We start from the raw sequence: 13,531 nt of genomic DNA on the forward strand, positions 1-13,531 counted from the left end.
GTCGTGTGCCAACATTTGCTGTGTAGTAGAACTGAGACATTAGTCATTATAAAAATTTATTTGAAATAATATTAAAATTCTCAAACAGAAAAACATTAAACATAAATATATAAAATATAAGTATTTACAGAGAGACAGGAATAAAAAGGACCCAGCTGCTCTCCAGAGCAGGAACAAGGCTGAGGAGGAAATGCCCCATTGGAGACTGGTGTGGCCTCTTCACCAGGATGGCCAGCTCCACCGCCGATGGACCGTCCTGGGACCCGTCCCTCATCTGTCTCAGAGCCGTCCTCCTCTATGGGCCTGTAAAACACAGCACAAAACACAAAGAAATGAGAAGGCTGCTACTAGATTTTAATTTCAACATCAAAAAACAAAAAAAAAAAACAGGATATAATCAGTTTTGTTGTAGATATTTAGTAAAGGTGATCACAAGGGAATCCCACCGAGTACAAAGCTATCAGTGCGTGCTGTACATCTGATGCTACAATTGACTACCTGTGGGTGCAGCAGCAGGAGCTCAGAGACTGGGGAGCCATGAGAAACAACAGGGGATGCTCTGCTGCAGAATCAGTTGGTTCTATCAATACAGTATTAAATGTTAACAGGTTGAATATAATTAGAGAAAGTATATACAGTGGTCCCTCATTTACTGCATCAGGGGTTCTCAGAATAACTAGCCCCTCGCCACACACTTCACTTTATACACTTTTTTCCACACACACACGAACATTAGTCACAGTTCTCACAACTGATTCTCAAAGTGCAAACCTTTGTAGATTGCAAAACGTAAAAGTATTATTATGCCGCGTTTTGTCTTCATCTGCCTGCCACTTTCGTGCGCCGGTGCAGGTGTCTATTTCCGAATGAGGGTCATAGTTATGGGTGTTTTTGTGCTGTTTTTTCTATTGGACATGATGGTTATTAAAACCAAACATGATAAATTGGGCAAGCGCAGGAGACACGACACAGAGGAGATTTGTCAATTAGGCTGCAGAATGCAATGCTGTACGGTGCAATAAAAAATCAGCAAAACAGCGAAGCAGTGGCGGATGAGCGGGACTACTGTGCGCTGTTTATTAATGAACAAAATATATTCCTATATGACAACATGCATAAAAGCAGAACGGTATTTGTACGTCAGTGGGAAAATAGTGGTGGCTTGCTAGCTTTTGTGCGGCTTCCCCGGGTCAGTCAAAAATGTAAAAAAGACAAATGAATGAACTTACCAGGTTGCCCGATCTCTTCACATATCTTCCTCCAAGCTCGGTCCTTTATATTCCTGTCTCGGTACAGAAAGCAGCTGGTGTCGTACAGCTCCGGGTTGTTTGCTACAGCTTTGATTAGCCTTCCCTCCATTGAAGAATGAAGGGCTTTGGCTGGATCTGCCTCTTTGACCTAGGTCACAACCACGTCACCAGGCTGCTGATTGGTTGTCGCGGCGCGATTTGACGCTGGAGTTCAGATTTTTCCAACTCGAGTGGTACTTGCGAAACGCGCGTATGCACAAAATGCAACACAAAAACTAATGCGCGTGGTTTTTTTCGCGAGTCAAACGTGCCAGACGCGCTAGACTGACGCGCGTTTCACGCGTTTTGATGATGCAAACTATGGCAAGCCATTAGTGCCAAAAATCGCCACTTTTCTAACCCGTTTGGTTAAGAAATGGCGTAAAAAAACGCCGTTCAATCATTCAAAACGCCGAAAAAACCGGCGTTCAGTTCCAACAAACGCCGCTTTTTCCGCAACTCGGATGGTGCGTTCAGGGTGCCATCCGAGTGGCGGAAAGGTGACTGGAAAGGAAAAACTCAATGCATCATGGGAATCCCCCGGCAGCCTACGTCTATTGCAGCATAACTAAGGGAGGATTCAGGGTCACCTGGTCCAGCCCTAACTATATGCTTTAGCAAAAAGGAAAGTTTTAAGCCTAATCTTAAAAGTAGAGATAGTGTCTGTCTCCTGAATCCAAACTGGAAGCTGGTTCCACAGAAGAGAGGCCTGAAAACTGAAGGCTCTCCCTCCCATTCTACTTTTAAATACTCTAGGAACAACAAGTAGGCCTGCAGAGCGAGAGCGAAGTGCTCTAATAGGGTGATATGGTACTACAAGGTCATTAAGATAAGATGGGGCCTGATTATTTAAGACCTTGTATGTGAGGAGCAGGATTTTGAATTCAATTCTGGATTTAACAGGAAGCCAATGAAGGGAAGCCAAAACAGGAGAAATATGCTCTCTTTCTAGTCCCTGTCAGTACTCTTGCTGCAGCATTTTGGATTAGCTGAAGGCTTTTCAGTGAGTTTTTTGGACATCCTGATAATAATGAATTACAGTCGTCCAGCCTGGAAGTAATAAATTCATGAACTAGTTTTTCAGCGTCACTCTGAGACAGGATATTTCTAATTTTAGAGATGTTGCGCAAATGGAAGAACGCAGTCTTACATATTTGTTTAATATGTGCATTGAAGGACATGTCCTGGTCAAAAATGACTCCAAGGTTCCTCACAGCGTTACTGGAGGCCAAGGTAATGCCATCCAGAGTAAGAATCTGGTTAGATACCATATTTCTAGGCTTTTCAGGGCCGAGTACAATAACCTCAGTTTTAGCTGAATTAAGAAGCAGAAAGTTAGCGGCCATCCAGGTCTTTATGTCTTTAAGACATTCCTGCAGTTTAACTCATTGGTGTGTGTTATCTGGCTTCATGGACAGATAGAGCTGGGTGTCATCTGCATAGCAGTGAAAATGTATGCTATGTCTTCTAATGATGCTGCCTAAGGGAAGCATGTATAATGTAAACAGAATTGGTCCTAGCACTGAACCCTGTGGAACTCCATAATTAACCTCAGTGTGTGAAGAGGACTCTCCATTTACATGAACAAATTGGAGTCTATTAGATAGATATGATACAAACCACTGCAGTGCACTACCTGTAATACCTACAGCATGTTCTAATCGCTCTAATAGGATATTATGGTCGACAGTATCGAATGCTGCACTAAGGTCTAGCAGGACAAGCACAGAGATGAGTCCACTGTCAGAGGCCACAAGAAGATCATTTGTAACCTTCACTAAAGCTGTTTCTGTGCTGTGATGAGCTCTGAAACCTGACTGAAACTCTTCAAATAAGCCATTCCTCTGCAGATGATCTGTTAGCTGTTTGACAACTACTCTTTCAAGGATTTTTGATATGAAAGGAAGGTTGGAGATTTGGCCTATAATTAGCTAAGACTGCTGGGTCTAGAGATGGCTTTTTGAGTAAAGGTTTAACTACAGCTAGCTTGAAGGCCTGTGGTACATAGCCGATCATTAGAGATAGGTTGATCATATTTAAGATCGAAGAATTAATTAATGCCAGGACTTCTTTGAGCAGTTTTGTAGGAATGGGGTCTAAAAGACACGTTGATGGTTTGGAGGAAGTAATTATTGAAGTTAACTCAGAAAGATCAATTAGAGAAAAAGAGTCTAACTTAACATCAATGGTACTAAGAGTAGCTGTAGATAATATTACATCTGTGGGATGATTACTGGTAATTTTTTCTCTAATGATAAAAATTTTATTTGTGAAGAAGTTCATGTAGTCATTACTAGTTAATGTTAAAGGGATTGTTGGCTCAAAAGAGCTCTGACTTTTTGTCAGCCTGGCTACAGTGCTGAAGAGAAACCTGGGGTTGTTCTTATTTTCTTCAATCAGTGATGAATAGTAAGATGTTCTGGCTTTGCGGAGGGCTTTCTTATAAAGCAGCAAACTATTTCTCCAGGCTAAATGATGATCCTCTAAATTTGTGACACGCCTGTCTCAGTGATATGTGGAGTCCAGAAAGTATATTAAGCCAGATATGAGTTCAATACCATGACTCCCTCTGGTGCCACTTAGTGGATTAAATAGTTCTACCACTTGCTCCATCACCGTTCTGTCCAGAGTAAATTCAATGTCTGGCGCAGTAATCCTCTCAGGCCAGTCAACCAGCAATCCCAGCTCATCTGTACCATGAGCACCACCACCACCACCACCAGAATCTGCACCTGAGCCCTGAGCAGCAGTCGTCTCACTCTCAGTGGCTGTCACACTACCATCAGCTGTCCCACCAATAGTCCCATCAGCAGCAGCTGCTCTGGTCTGAAAGATGTCCTGCATGGCAGTTGAGGCTCGGCCCTGTTGCTGGAGGCTGCCTCGGACAAAAATCTGTAATGGGCTCAAGTGTCTCTCTGTCCGCAAGCCATGATTGTTCCACTGTTGAGTGAAGTCTTTCAAATCTCTGTTGATCCTTGGGAGATAGATGTAATGGAGAGCCCAAAGGTGCATTTCATTGTCAATGTCAATGATGCCTTCCTCCTCCAGGTGGTGAAATAAATCACAGTACACATTGGTCATTCCTCGCCACAGATCACCCCAGAGCCTCTCAATTCTCTGATTATGGGTACTCCTTCCTCTTAGGGCACTTCCACGATCAAAGCCTCTGAAAATGTTCATCATCAGGCAGACAGCATTGTTTTCCCCTCCTCTGTCTGTCCGGACCCTCGAGGGTACACCATAGGATACCACGGCTCTGATGAAACTTGATAAAACAGTGCTGCTACGGTTGTTGTTTGAGGCATGAAGGAAGACCACAAGACGACTGTATCCATCAATAGCCCCATGAATGACTATCCTCCACCTAAAACCGTGGTCCATAAGAAGAAAAATATTATTTCTGCTTTGTTATTGAAACAATGGAAAACACAGTCTTAATTGATTTACATGGCACTATTGCATGTCAAGTTTGAATTTTTCTCTGTACGTTGCTTGCGCTCTCTGTGTTCTCTGATCTTCCCCTTTAAACATAACCAGTTGTGTTAGAGGACTGCCCATCCCAGGGCCTGGCTCTATTGGACGTGTCTTACTGTTCAACAATTATATTTGATGTAATGCTGAATTTCACTTTGGTCAAAATAGGTGTTCAACAAATCAGTGTGGTTGGTTACCTTATCAGCTTGTGATTTTCATCAATGTGCCACAATAAGTTTGGACCTGCAACCTGATATGTTCTTCGTTCTGGTCTCCGCAAAACTGCTCTTATGGCAGCTGCTCCAGGATTTATCCGTAGCATGCTTGCTCGAACCCTCCTTCGCTGTAGTCCACGTACTCGCAGGGAGGCTCTGACAGCCTCAGGACCAATTTGTTCATTGCCAGCGACAATGTCCTGCACATGTTCATCCAGCGCACTGTCAGTCAGTTCCGCATACATTGATGCACGGGTGAAATGATACTGTCTGAAATCAGACAAAAAAAACATGAGTATTTTATCACTGCCATAACAACATACATCATAACTTGACTAGTTAGTGCACATTCAAATATACTAATTTTTACAATTTCACAATACCATTTAATTTGAATAAACAGTGGGTGTGTGTCACAAAAGAACTGAAAGTCACACTGGTTTCAAAAGTCACTGACCGCAGACGTCTTCGAATTGTACGAAGTGAAACATTCGAAATATCAGCCATCTGAGGTGCAGTGAATCCACATGACTTCAGGAATGAAAGCTGTTCCCGAGTGATAAGGTAAAGGGATCTGCCTCTACCTCTGTTGAAAACCACTGGTGCCTGGTATCCAAAAGAGCCTGAAAATATATAAGCGTTTGGTGTATTTGGAAAATAGGTTAAGACAGAGTCATAATTTATTTCACACTTTTGATGAGTCAAGGAATCGACACAATATGTGCTTACCTTGTTGGCCATGCTGAGTAGACAGTTCGACCTCCTGAATCAATTCAGCCAAGTCACGCAGAAGTTGATCTGCTGCAGTTACACTGATCAGTCTTCCTCTTGCCCACCGAAGGCTTCTCTGCATTGTCTCCAACCTCAAAGATATCAAAAAATTACTTCTTAATTCATGTTATATTTTCAGGCCATATTCCCCTTAAACATTTTATGCAAGTTAAAATGTTAAATGTTTTCCATCATGCTTTGATCATACCTCCTTAACGCTAACTGTAGCACATCTGGCCCAACATCGTCCATCAGCAGCCGCCGTGTACAGTCATTAAGAATGTTCTTGCACCTTGAGATGAAAATCCTCCAGGCCATACTTTGTACTGTGATCCCACAAAGACAAAAAATTAAATTATTACCTTCAACAGGTTTATATATTTAAATAAATCAAAAAATTTCATGTTAGTCTTCTGAAAATTGTGACTGAGCACTTTTGGAAACACTCTGTCATCACTAAGTATTGGGACTGTGAACAGTTACAGAATGCATCTGAAATAAATGTCAGATTCTAACAGGTTATAGTTCTGTTAATAGAGCTTTTGAATCTACGTTTCATACATATTCCTATCTTTAATAACAGTATGTCAATGATGTCAACCAATATTTTCATATTTCAAACACACACCCAAGTTAAAAATTTGAATCTCCGCATCTTCTACTCTGCATATCTGAAAAATCATTTTTGATAATGTTCCAATTCCATTGTCAAATGTTCCCATCTATGTTATTTATCTTTGTTTATTTTAAATGCTGTCATTAGTTTTTTTTTCCAACTTATTAACAAAATGAACATGGTCTACATTGTTTTGTTCACTTAAATAAAACGACATTTTTGTATTGTACCCTGGGTTCATGAAGACCATGCTGTCTTTTAACTTTATTATTTATTTTCTGCATATACTGTTCTTTATTCATTTCTTTACTCGTTGTGGATTTAAGAGTGTAATAACGGACTGAAACAGAAGATGGCAGCACTGCATGTACAAGGATGCCAGCTGCCGTTAAACCCCGAAGAAGTAGTAGCTCTGTCCCAGAATTCATAGCGCAGCCCTGCTCAGTTTCCAACAATGGCGGCAGCTAGTTAGTTTTAATATTACTCTGATTATTCTTTCTGGGTCACAAAATAAACATTTAACATATTTTCAGGATGAAATGTAGCTGTATAAACCTCAAATATCACTGCAACAGATACACATGTGGTAAATGCAGACTACAGATACCATGGCAGTGCCAGGATTGTGAGTGATTGCTGAAAATGTTGAAATGTACTCACTCACTTTTTATTATTATTTGTAAATATGTGTAAAAATGGTTGGTGTTTTGTACTGTTTTTATCAATAAATCTCAGCAACAAAGGACATACACCCATGTGTGTTGATTTCTCCCTAAGATGGCAAACTGAAACACTCCAAGTTGGTGACTTTTGGAGATTTATTTCCCTGGATGATTGAGAATGCATCAAGATGAAACACAAAAGGAAGTGCACAGCTTTTAGCAGCTCCCCCACCCCCTCAATCACACACCCCCACTCCCCTCCCTCCAGAATTCCCAGGTAACAACCTAATATACATATGAATGACAAGCCAATTAAGCTTCCACTTGGCTGAAGCTAAAGTTTAGCTAAAAGCCTACCAGCCATTTGGCTGCTCTCCGGGTTTTATAGGTAGAAAGGTAGAAGCCTGGGGATGCGAGTGCTAGAGCCGTGAGAACACCGGACTCCCGGCAAATTGTTTTCAAACCCACCGCCGTCTTTCGCTACTCAGGTTAAATATATATAAGTCACTTAGATAACTTAAAAATGTTATTGTTTGGCTTTTTAAACTATTGTATTTGTTCCTGAGTAAATGGGTTTGGCTGAGATTAAAGTTATAGTTTTTACCTCACATAATTGCGCATTGATTTTTCCGGTGAGCTTGCGAAGTAAAGTCACGTGGGCATGCCGCGTGAGCAATCGAACTGAGTCTAAAGTTTTCGTGTGCGAACTGAAGCGGGTGCTTTCCAATCATCAAAAGTAACAAAGTCATTGAACACATTTATACAGTTACCTTTACGTTTACCTACCATTTATCACAGATTTACATTTTTTTAGTACTATGCAAAAAAAGCAACCACAGAGCTACAGTCTGGGTCAATGGTGGCCGAGGCGACGACAAGGCTAACAAAGGAACCCTCGAAGCCTTAGCTTAGTGGAAAAGTATGAAACGAAAATGTTTTCTTTGTTGATGGACTGCGTTCGCAGTGCAATTTATTTGTTGCCGGACTATAAGATGAAAGTAGACACAATTTCGGGCTTACACATTTTGTCCGAAACTGTATATTAACGAGTTTTTTTTTTTACTGTACTGTAAACAACCTATAAATAAAGAATAGAATATAATTCATTCATTCTTACCTTATACTAATCGTGGTGCAGGCCAGTGAAGTGCATGAACTAATATGCTTTCTCCTCTCTTCTTCTTCAGTCAAGTTTAACGGTAGCTTGCATCCACTTTCTCCTCTCAATTCCGCTGAGAGTAATTCCTGCTCTACTGTACAAGACTTGTGAATGGTTACCTGGAGGGATGTACCACTGTAAGAGGGGTGATACGGAACAGTCCAAGTGATCGCTGCTTTAATTTCCCGGTCAGATATACATAAATTGCACGTCGACATAGCTGGTGAACTGTAACTAGACCATAAATCAGTGATAACAAAAGAACATTCAATCTACTTTCTCCGGTACTTTATAGAATCAACATCAATTCAATGTCGTCTTGCTATCTGGGATGGCAGTGCAGTACCGTTTAGCCTAATCCGGCTAATGTAACAAGTGTTATAAAACCGTCCATCCATCCATTCGCTTCCGCTTATCCTTTTCAGGGTCGCGGGGGGCGCTGGAGCCTATCCCAGCTGTCATAGGGCGAAAGGCGGGGTACACCCTGGACAGGTCGCCAGTCTGTCGCAGGGCCAACACACAGGGACAGACAACCATTCACACTCACATTCACTCACACATTCACACCTAGTGACAATTTGGATTAATCAATTAACCTATCCCCACAAGCTGCATGTCTTTGGACGGTGGGAGGAAGCCGGAGTACCCGGAGAGAACCCACGCAAACACGGGGAGAACATGCAAACTCCACACAGAAAGACCCCGGCCTGATGGTGGAATTGAACTCAGGACCTTCTTGTTGTGCGGCAACAGTGCTAACCACTGTGCCACCGTGCTGCCCCGTTATAAAACCGTATTTTAAATAATATAAAGTGGCTAAACGGAGTACCATATTAAAGACCTTATTAACATGCCTCACCTAAAATGGCATGTTGGCAACATTCCTAACGGACCAAGGTTAGCATGACTTTTTTTTTTTCGCTTACTACAAAGCTAACATGTAACATGCGCTTAAAAGGACAAAGCAATGTTTCTGAATCATCGCTTAGCTTTTAGTTAGCAAAGTCGAACAGTAATTGAGATTAACTAGGGTACTTACGGTGTTTTTTGTTGGTGCAGAGATTTCGTATCCATTCACCTGTATGTAGGTTGTTGCACATAGCTTGATTGAGACAACATAAAAATGAGGTTGACTGTGATTGGTTACCACAAATTCTGATCACAGGTTGTGGTAAGGGGTGGATTAAAAAAAACCCACAACTTTCAGTCTTGCTGATCCAATCACAAACAATGTACCTTCTCCCGCCGTACTTTGAATTTTCGGGATGCTATATATATGCCCAGCCTTTTGGCGGACTTTTTGTGGACAGTCATGTCTGAACGGAGCGCTGCATTTCGACGGAGACTCACTGATATCAGAGACAGAATGAATGCCCAATTTAACCGGCTACTGAATCAAGATGACAGTGAAGAGGGGACATCTCTTCTACAAAGGTGAAATGCTTTGGTGGTGGTTACTCTATTGGCAAGCTTTTAGCTTTGCGCCTTCTTTGTTCTTGCAAAACGAAATAACTTTAACATTTTTAAATAATAAATGGCTCGTTTACTAATTATCTGTTACAATTCAATCGACAGCATTTAACAACAAATTCTGTAATCATAAATATCTATCCTAGATCGACGACTTCAAATGACAGTCATTTTAATCCCTGTTATGTGCATTTATGCATAAAGATTTTAGTTTATAAATGTAGCATATCCCATAGTTTCAGGGAGCATTTAATTTGCGAGACAATCGAAAAATGCATGCAATAAACACCGATGTGTTGAACACTCATTCCTTACTCTAAGTGTGTTGGGTGGTTTTTTTTTTCTTTTCGTTTTTTTTCTTGGGGGGGGTCTCTGTGTCATTAGTTTGACTTAAATTATCTCATGGTCTAATGATAGCTTTGGAGTTTTCCGCCAACAGCACGGAGGTGGACCAGTGCGCAGACCAAGAGGCGGGAGAACCAGACATCGCCAGTTAACGTTTAAGGTGTCAGAACTAAGGAATCCGACACTGACACACTACCGATCCCATAGGGGTAATCAATATTTATATTAATATTAATTATTTGGAGTGATGGGTTTGAAAAAAGAGAATTACATCATGGTGTCAGTTGTTTACAAATTGTAGAATTTGGCATTAGATTTTTAGCACCTTTGTAATCTTTATTTCCTTGCATAAGTTGATGTTGAGACACTACAATGTGACAATTTACCCTTTTCCGTTTTTAGGGAAAGCTAATTTGGTTTAAATTTGATTACAGATGCCACTCCTGCTACTCGAGTGGTCGTTCCTGTAAACCTAAATGCAACTGAATTCAGGCAGGCACTACGGGACAATATTGCAGACATACCTTTGCAGTTCGATCTATGCAAAGTGAATGGACAGCGGCTCATTCTTCCTCTTGAAGAGGAGACGCCCCAAGAAATTAGAGCAAGAAACCTACTGGGTCGCTCCAATCTTTATGTCCGTCCAAAGGTATTCAAATGTTCCACTCGGGTGGCTGATATGGCATAATTGTCACTATTACTGTAACTCAGTGGCGCTCCAGTCAACCTAGTATTGTATAAGACATCTTTAACATGTTACTGCTCAGAATAATAAATGCTGTGATTTTCCCAAAAGGATTTGAGACATTCATCTGATCACTATGCCAGATGGCTATGCTTAAATAATTCCCCCTCAGTTGATTCACTGTTAATAACAGAAATGCAGTAGAGCAAGCTTGAACTGTGGTCTAACAGTATTTTAGGGTTAGGGTCATTTTGTTCTTGTAATCCCAGTTTCCTGGGTTTTGGCTTTTTCATTGTCTTTTGTTAATGTCCTTAACCTTTGCTTTATTTATTTATTTATTTTCCCCCCTCAGTTATCCTAAGTTATACCTACCCAAAGACTGATCTTCTGTGGTTATGCTTTCATTCATTTTAGGTGTGGCTGTTTTGGTTCTTGTCTTTGACTTGTCCTCTGTTCTTGTTTGTCATTTGTTGTTCCATTTCTTTTATATTTTAATACTCTGGTGTTTTAGATTACAGAAGCCAATGAGGACTCAACTGGTGGAGAAGTTGTGCAGTCTGAAATGACAATGTAAGTGTTTGACAACTGCCTTTGGACTGTAGCACTGTAAATGCATTACACCCTCTCATCATCAATATTTACCATATTGCAGTGTGCTGCATGACACCGAGACACCTGACCATGGCAGGCACAATGTACAGGAGCCAGAGGTTATCAGGTAAATGGCACTCTGTTTGTTTATGAGTTGGAATTTTAATCTTAAACTATTGCACAATTTTATTTTATTTTTTGGTAAAACAACTGTTGTACAAACGAATTCTATCATTATTATAACTTGGATCATTTTGTGTAGTCTAGATCAATAAATATCTGCATTGGGGTCCTCTTCCTGCTATGAAATATTTCTGCTATTCCTTTGCAGTGGTCTGCATGAAAACCATACAGCTCATTCTAGTAGGCATGGTCTCCAGGAACCAGAGGTTAACAGGCAAGTGGTAGTTGTTGAATAACATGCCAAAACTTAAGTGTAAACTGGAACTTATAAAGCACACACCATAGGTAAATAGACACTCAATTAGTACAATATACGGGGTGAGACCAGCGAATATTAAAATTTTAAAGGTTGCATGTATTGAACTGATAACATTTATGTGCCCTGAATATAGACCAATGGTTTAATTGCCTCATTCGGTTTCTGTTTTGCTTTTTCATGTTTTTCTGATTTGTTGATGTCATGATATTGGTATTTTTAATTGCTGAAAATGCATCGATAACACTTTAGTCAGCCTGACCATTCAGACACTTGGAACTACAAATCACCCAAACTATTCCCAGTAAATGGGCCCTGTAGTGGCAGTTCCTTATGTTTCACAAAAAAAGGAAAAGAAGACACTGCTGCCCTGTGATAATCTTTTGTGCGCAGGGAAAACTGCACTGTCAAAACTTGAAAGTTGCATTGTATAGTTTATTGATCCATTTTGGCAACCAATAACAAGATCCATTTTTGTTGCTTCATGCTGCTTGTCTCTCGAATTAAAAACAAAACAAAACAAAAGGCCCATCTCAGTGCATGCTGGTCTTATACCAGTCTCTTAAGTTATCAAAAATAGCCCTGAAATTCTTCCTGGCTGACTTGATAAGATAAACAACAAAACAATGGAATGAGCATTAACCTACAAATAAAAAATGATTAGCCCAAAAATAGAAGTAAACTAACAACAAACTTTATATTTTAATATTTTGAAATTTGTTAAAAGACAAAGGGCTCCAACAGATGCAATCAAGGACCACATGGCCATTTTAAGTGCCTGTATCTATACAGTAAAAGAATGTGAAATCAGATTCTTTTATCATATGAGTCATTCCATGTCAGTATGTACACATGATATTAAAAAAATCAAATGCATTTGTTCTGTTTAGGGAAGAGTTTTACATCGACTCTGCAGAGTCAGAAGTATCAGACCTGGATGAGGCTGTCCTGGCTTCCCCTGAACGAAATGATTCACATGTATGTCTCATGAACAACACTGCCAGAACTGCTGTGTATGTGTTTCATGTAGTCATGACCTTTCTCTCCCCCCCCCCCCCCCCCCCCCCTTTTTCTTCAGGACGAGATGGACCTTGCGACTGTGTTGAAAGATTTCCAGGAAACACATCTTGACACCAGCAATTATTGTACAATAATAGCCAGACGAAGGAAAATCCTACATAGTGCCTGCATGGCACTTTCTAAGTCATATTTTGCCTGGCATAAATTGCCAAATATTGAATTTGTTGGTGAAATGGCCGATGATTATGGAGGCCCAAGGCAGGAATTTTTTCGGTAACCCATTCCCATCTCTCCCACACAATAATAGAATGTGTGAATGTGTTTTTTGTTGTTGCAAAGATGAAATCACAATTTGACTCAATTTTTTTTATTTTTTACTATCTTTTCCTGCAGCTTACTTATGGTCGAAACTCAGAATTCCCTAGGGATTTTTGAGGGGAAGCCTGGCAGTCTGTTGTTCAGCTATAGCCAGCAGTTGCTGTCAAGCAACAAGTTTTATACGGCTGGTAAACTGATTGCTTGGTCGATAGCACACAATGGGCCAGGGCCACGGTGTATCAACAGACACCTGTTCTGTATGATGTGTGGCCAGAAGACATCTCTTGATGACTTCGATGTAGAGGTCTTCATGGACGAAGACATCAAACAGAACATAGAAAAGGTAAAGCTGTGTGCATGCTGAGGTGTAATTAAATTCAATGAAACGATGCATAGCTTAACTCATAAGTGGAACGTCTCAAAATGTAAGTGCACTTAGTGAATGCTTTAAACGTATGTATTTATGGAGGTGCCTGA

At 40.6% G+C, this 13,531-nt stretch overlaps 1 protein-coding gene across 1 annotated transcript; it reads right to left on the minus strand.

The window, feature by feature from the left end:
• Positions 1 to 3,758: 3,758 nt before the first annotated feature.
• LOC308410198 (uncharacterized protein) lies at positions 3,759 to 8,270 on the minus strand. The gene is made up of 5 exons (XM_080903369.1): positions 8,145 to 8,270; positions 5,958 to 6,075; positions 5,708 to 5,841; positions 4,961 to 5,601; positions 3,759 to 4,653 (listed from the first exon to the last, which is right to left on the minus strand). The coding sequence occupies exons 4-5, from the start codon at positions 5,269 to 5,271 to the stop codon at positions 3,795 to 3,797; spliced, it is 1,170 nt and encodes a 389-aa protein (XP_080759495.1). The 5' UTR covers positions 5,272 to 5,601; positions 5,708 to 5,841; positions 5,958 to 6,075; positions 8,145 to 8,270; the 3' UTR covers positions 3,759 to 3,794.
• Between the last annotated feature and the right edge of the window lie 5,261 nt (positions 8,271 to 13,531).

The sequence above is a fragment of the Rhamphochromis sp. 'chilingali' genome (genome assembly GCF_963969265.1).
Source record: "Rhamphochromis sp. 'chilingali' genome assembly, chromosome: 14".
Lineage (NCBI taxonomy): Eukaryota > Metazoa > Chordata > Actinopteri > Cichliformes > Cichlidae > Rhamphochromis > Rhamphochromis sp. 'chilingali'.

Excerpts from the sequence above, each read along its gene's own strand:
- LOC308410198 (XM_080903369.1), bottom strand. The coding sequence starts at position 5,271 with ATGTTTTTTTTGTCTGATTTCAGACAGTATCATTTCACCCGTGCATCA. Across the intron at positions 4,654-4,960 it reads GAAAATCACAAGCTGATAAG|GTGGAGGATAGTCATTCATG; the intron begins GTAACCAACCAC and ends CCACGGTTTTAG.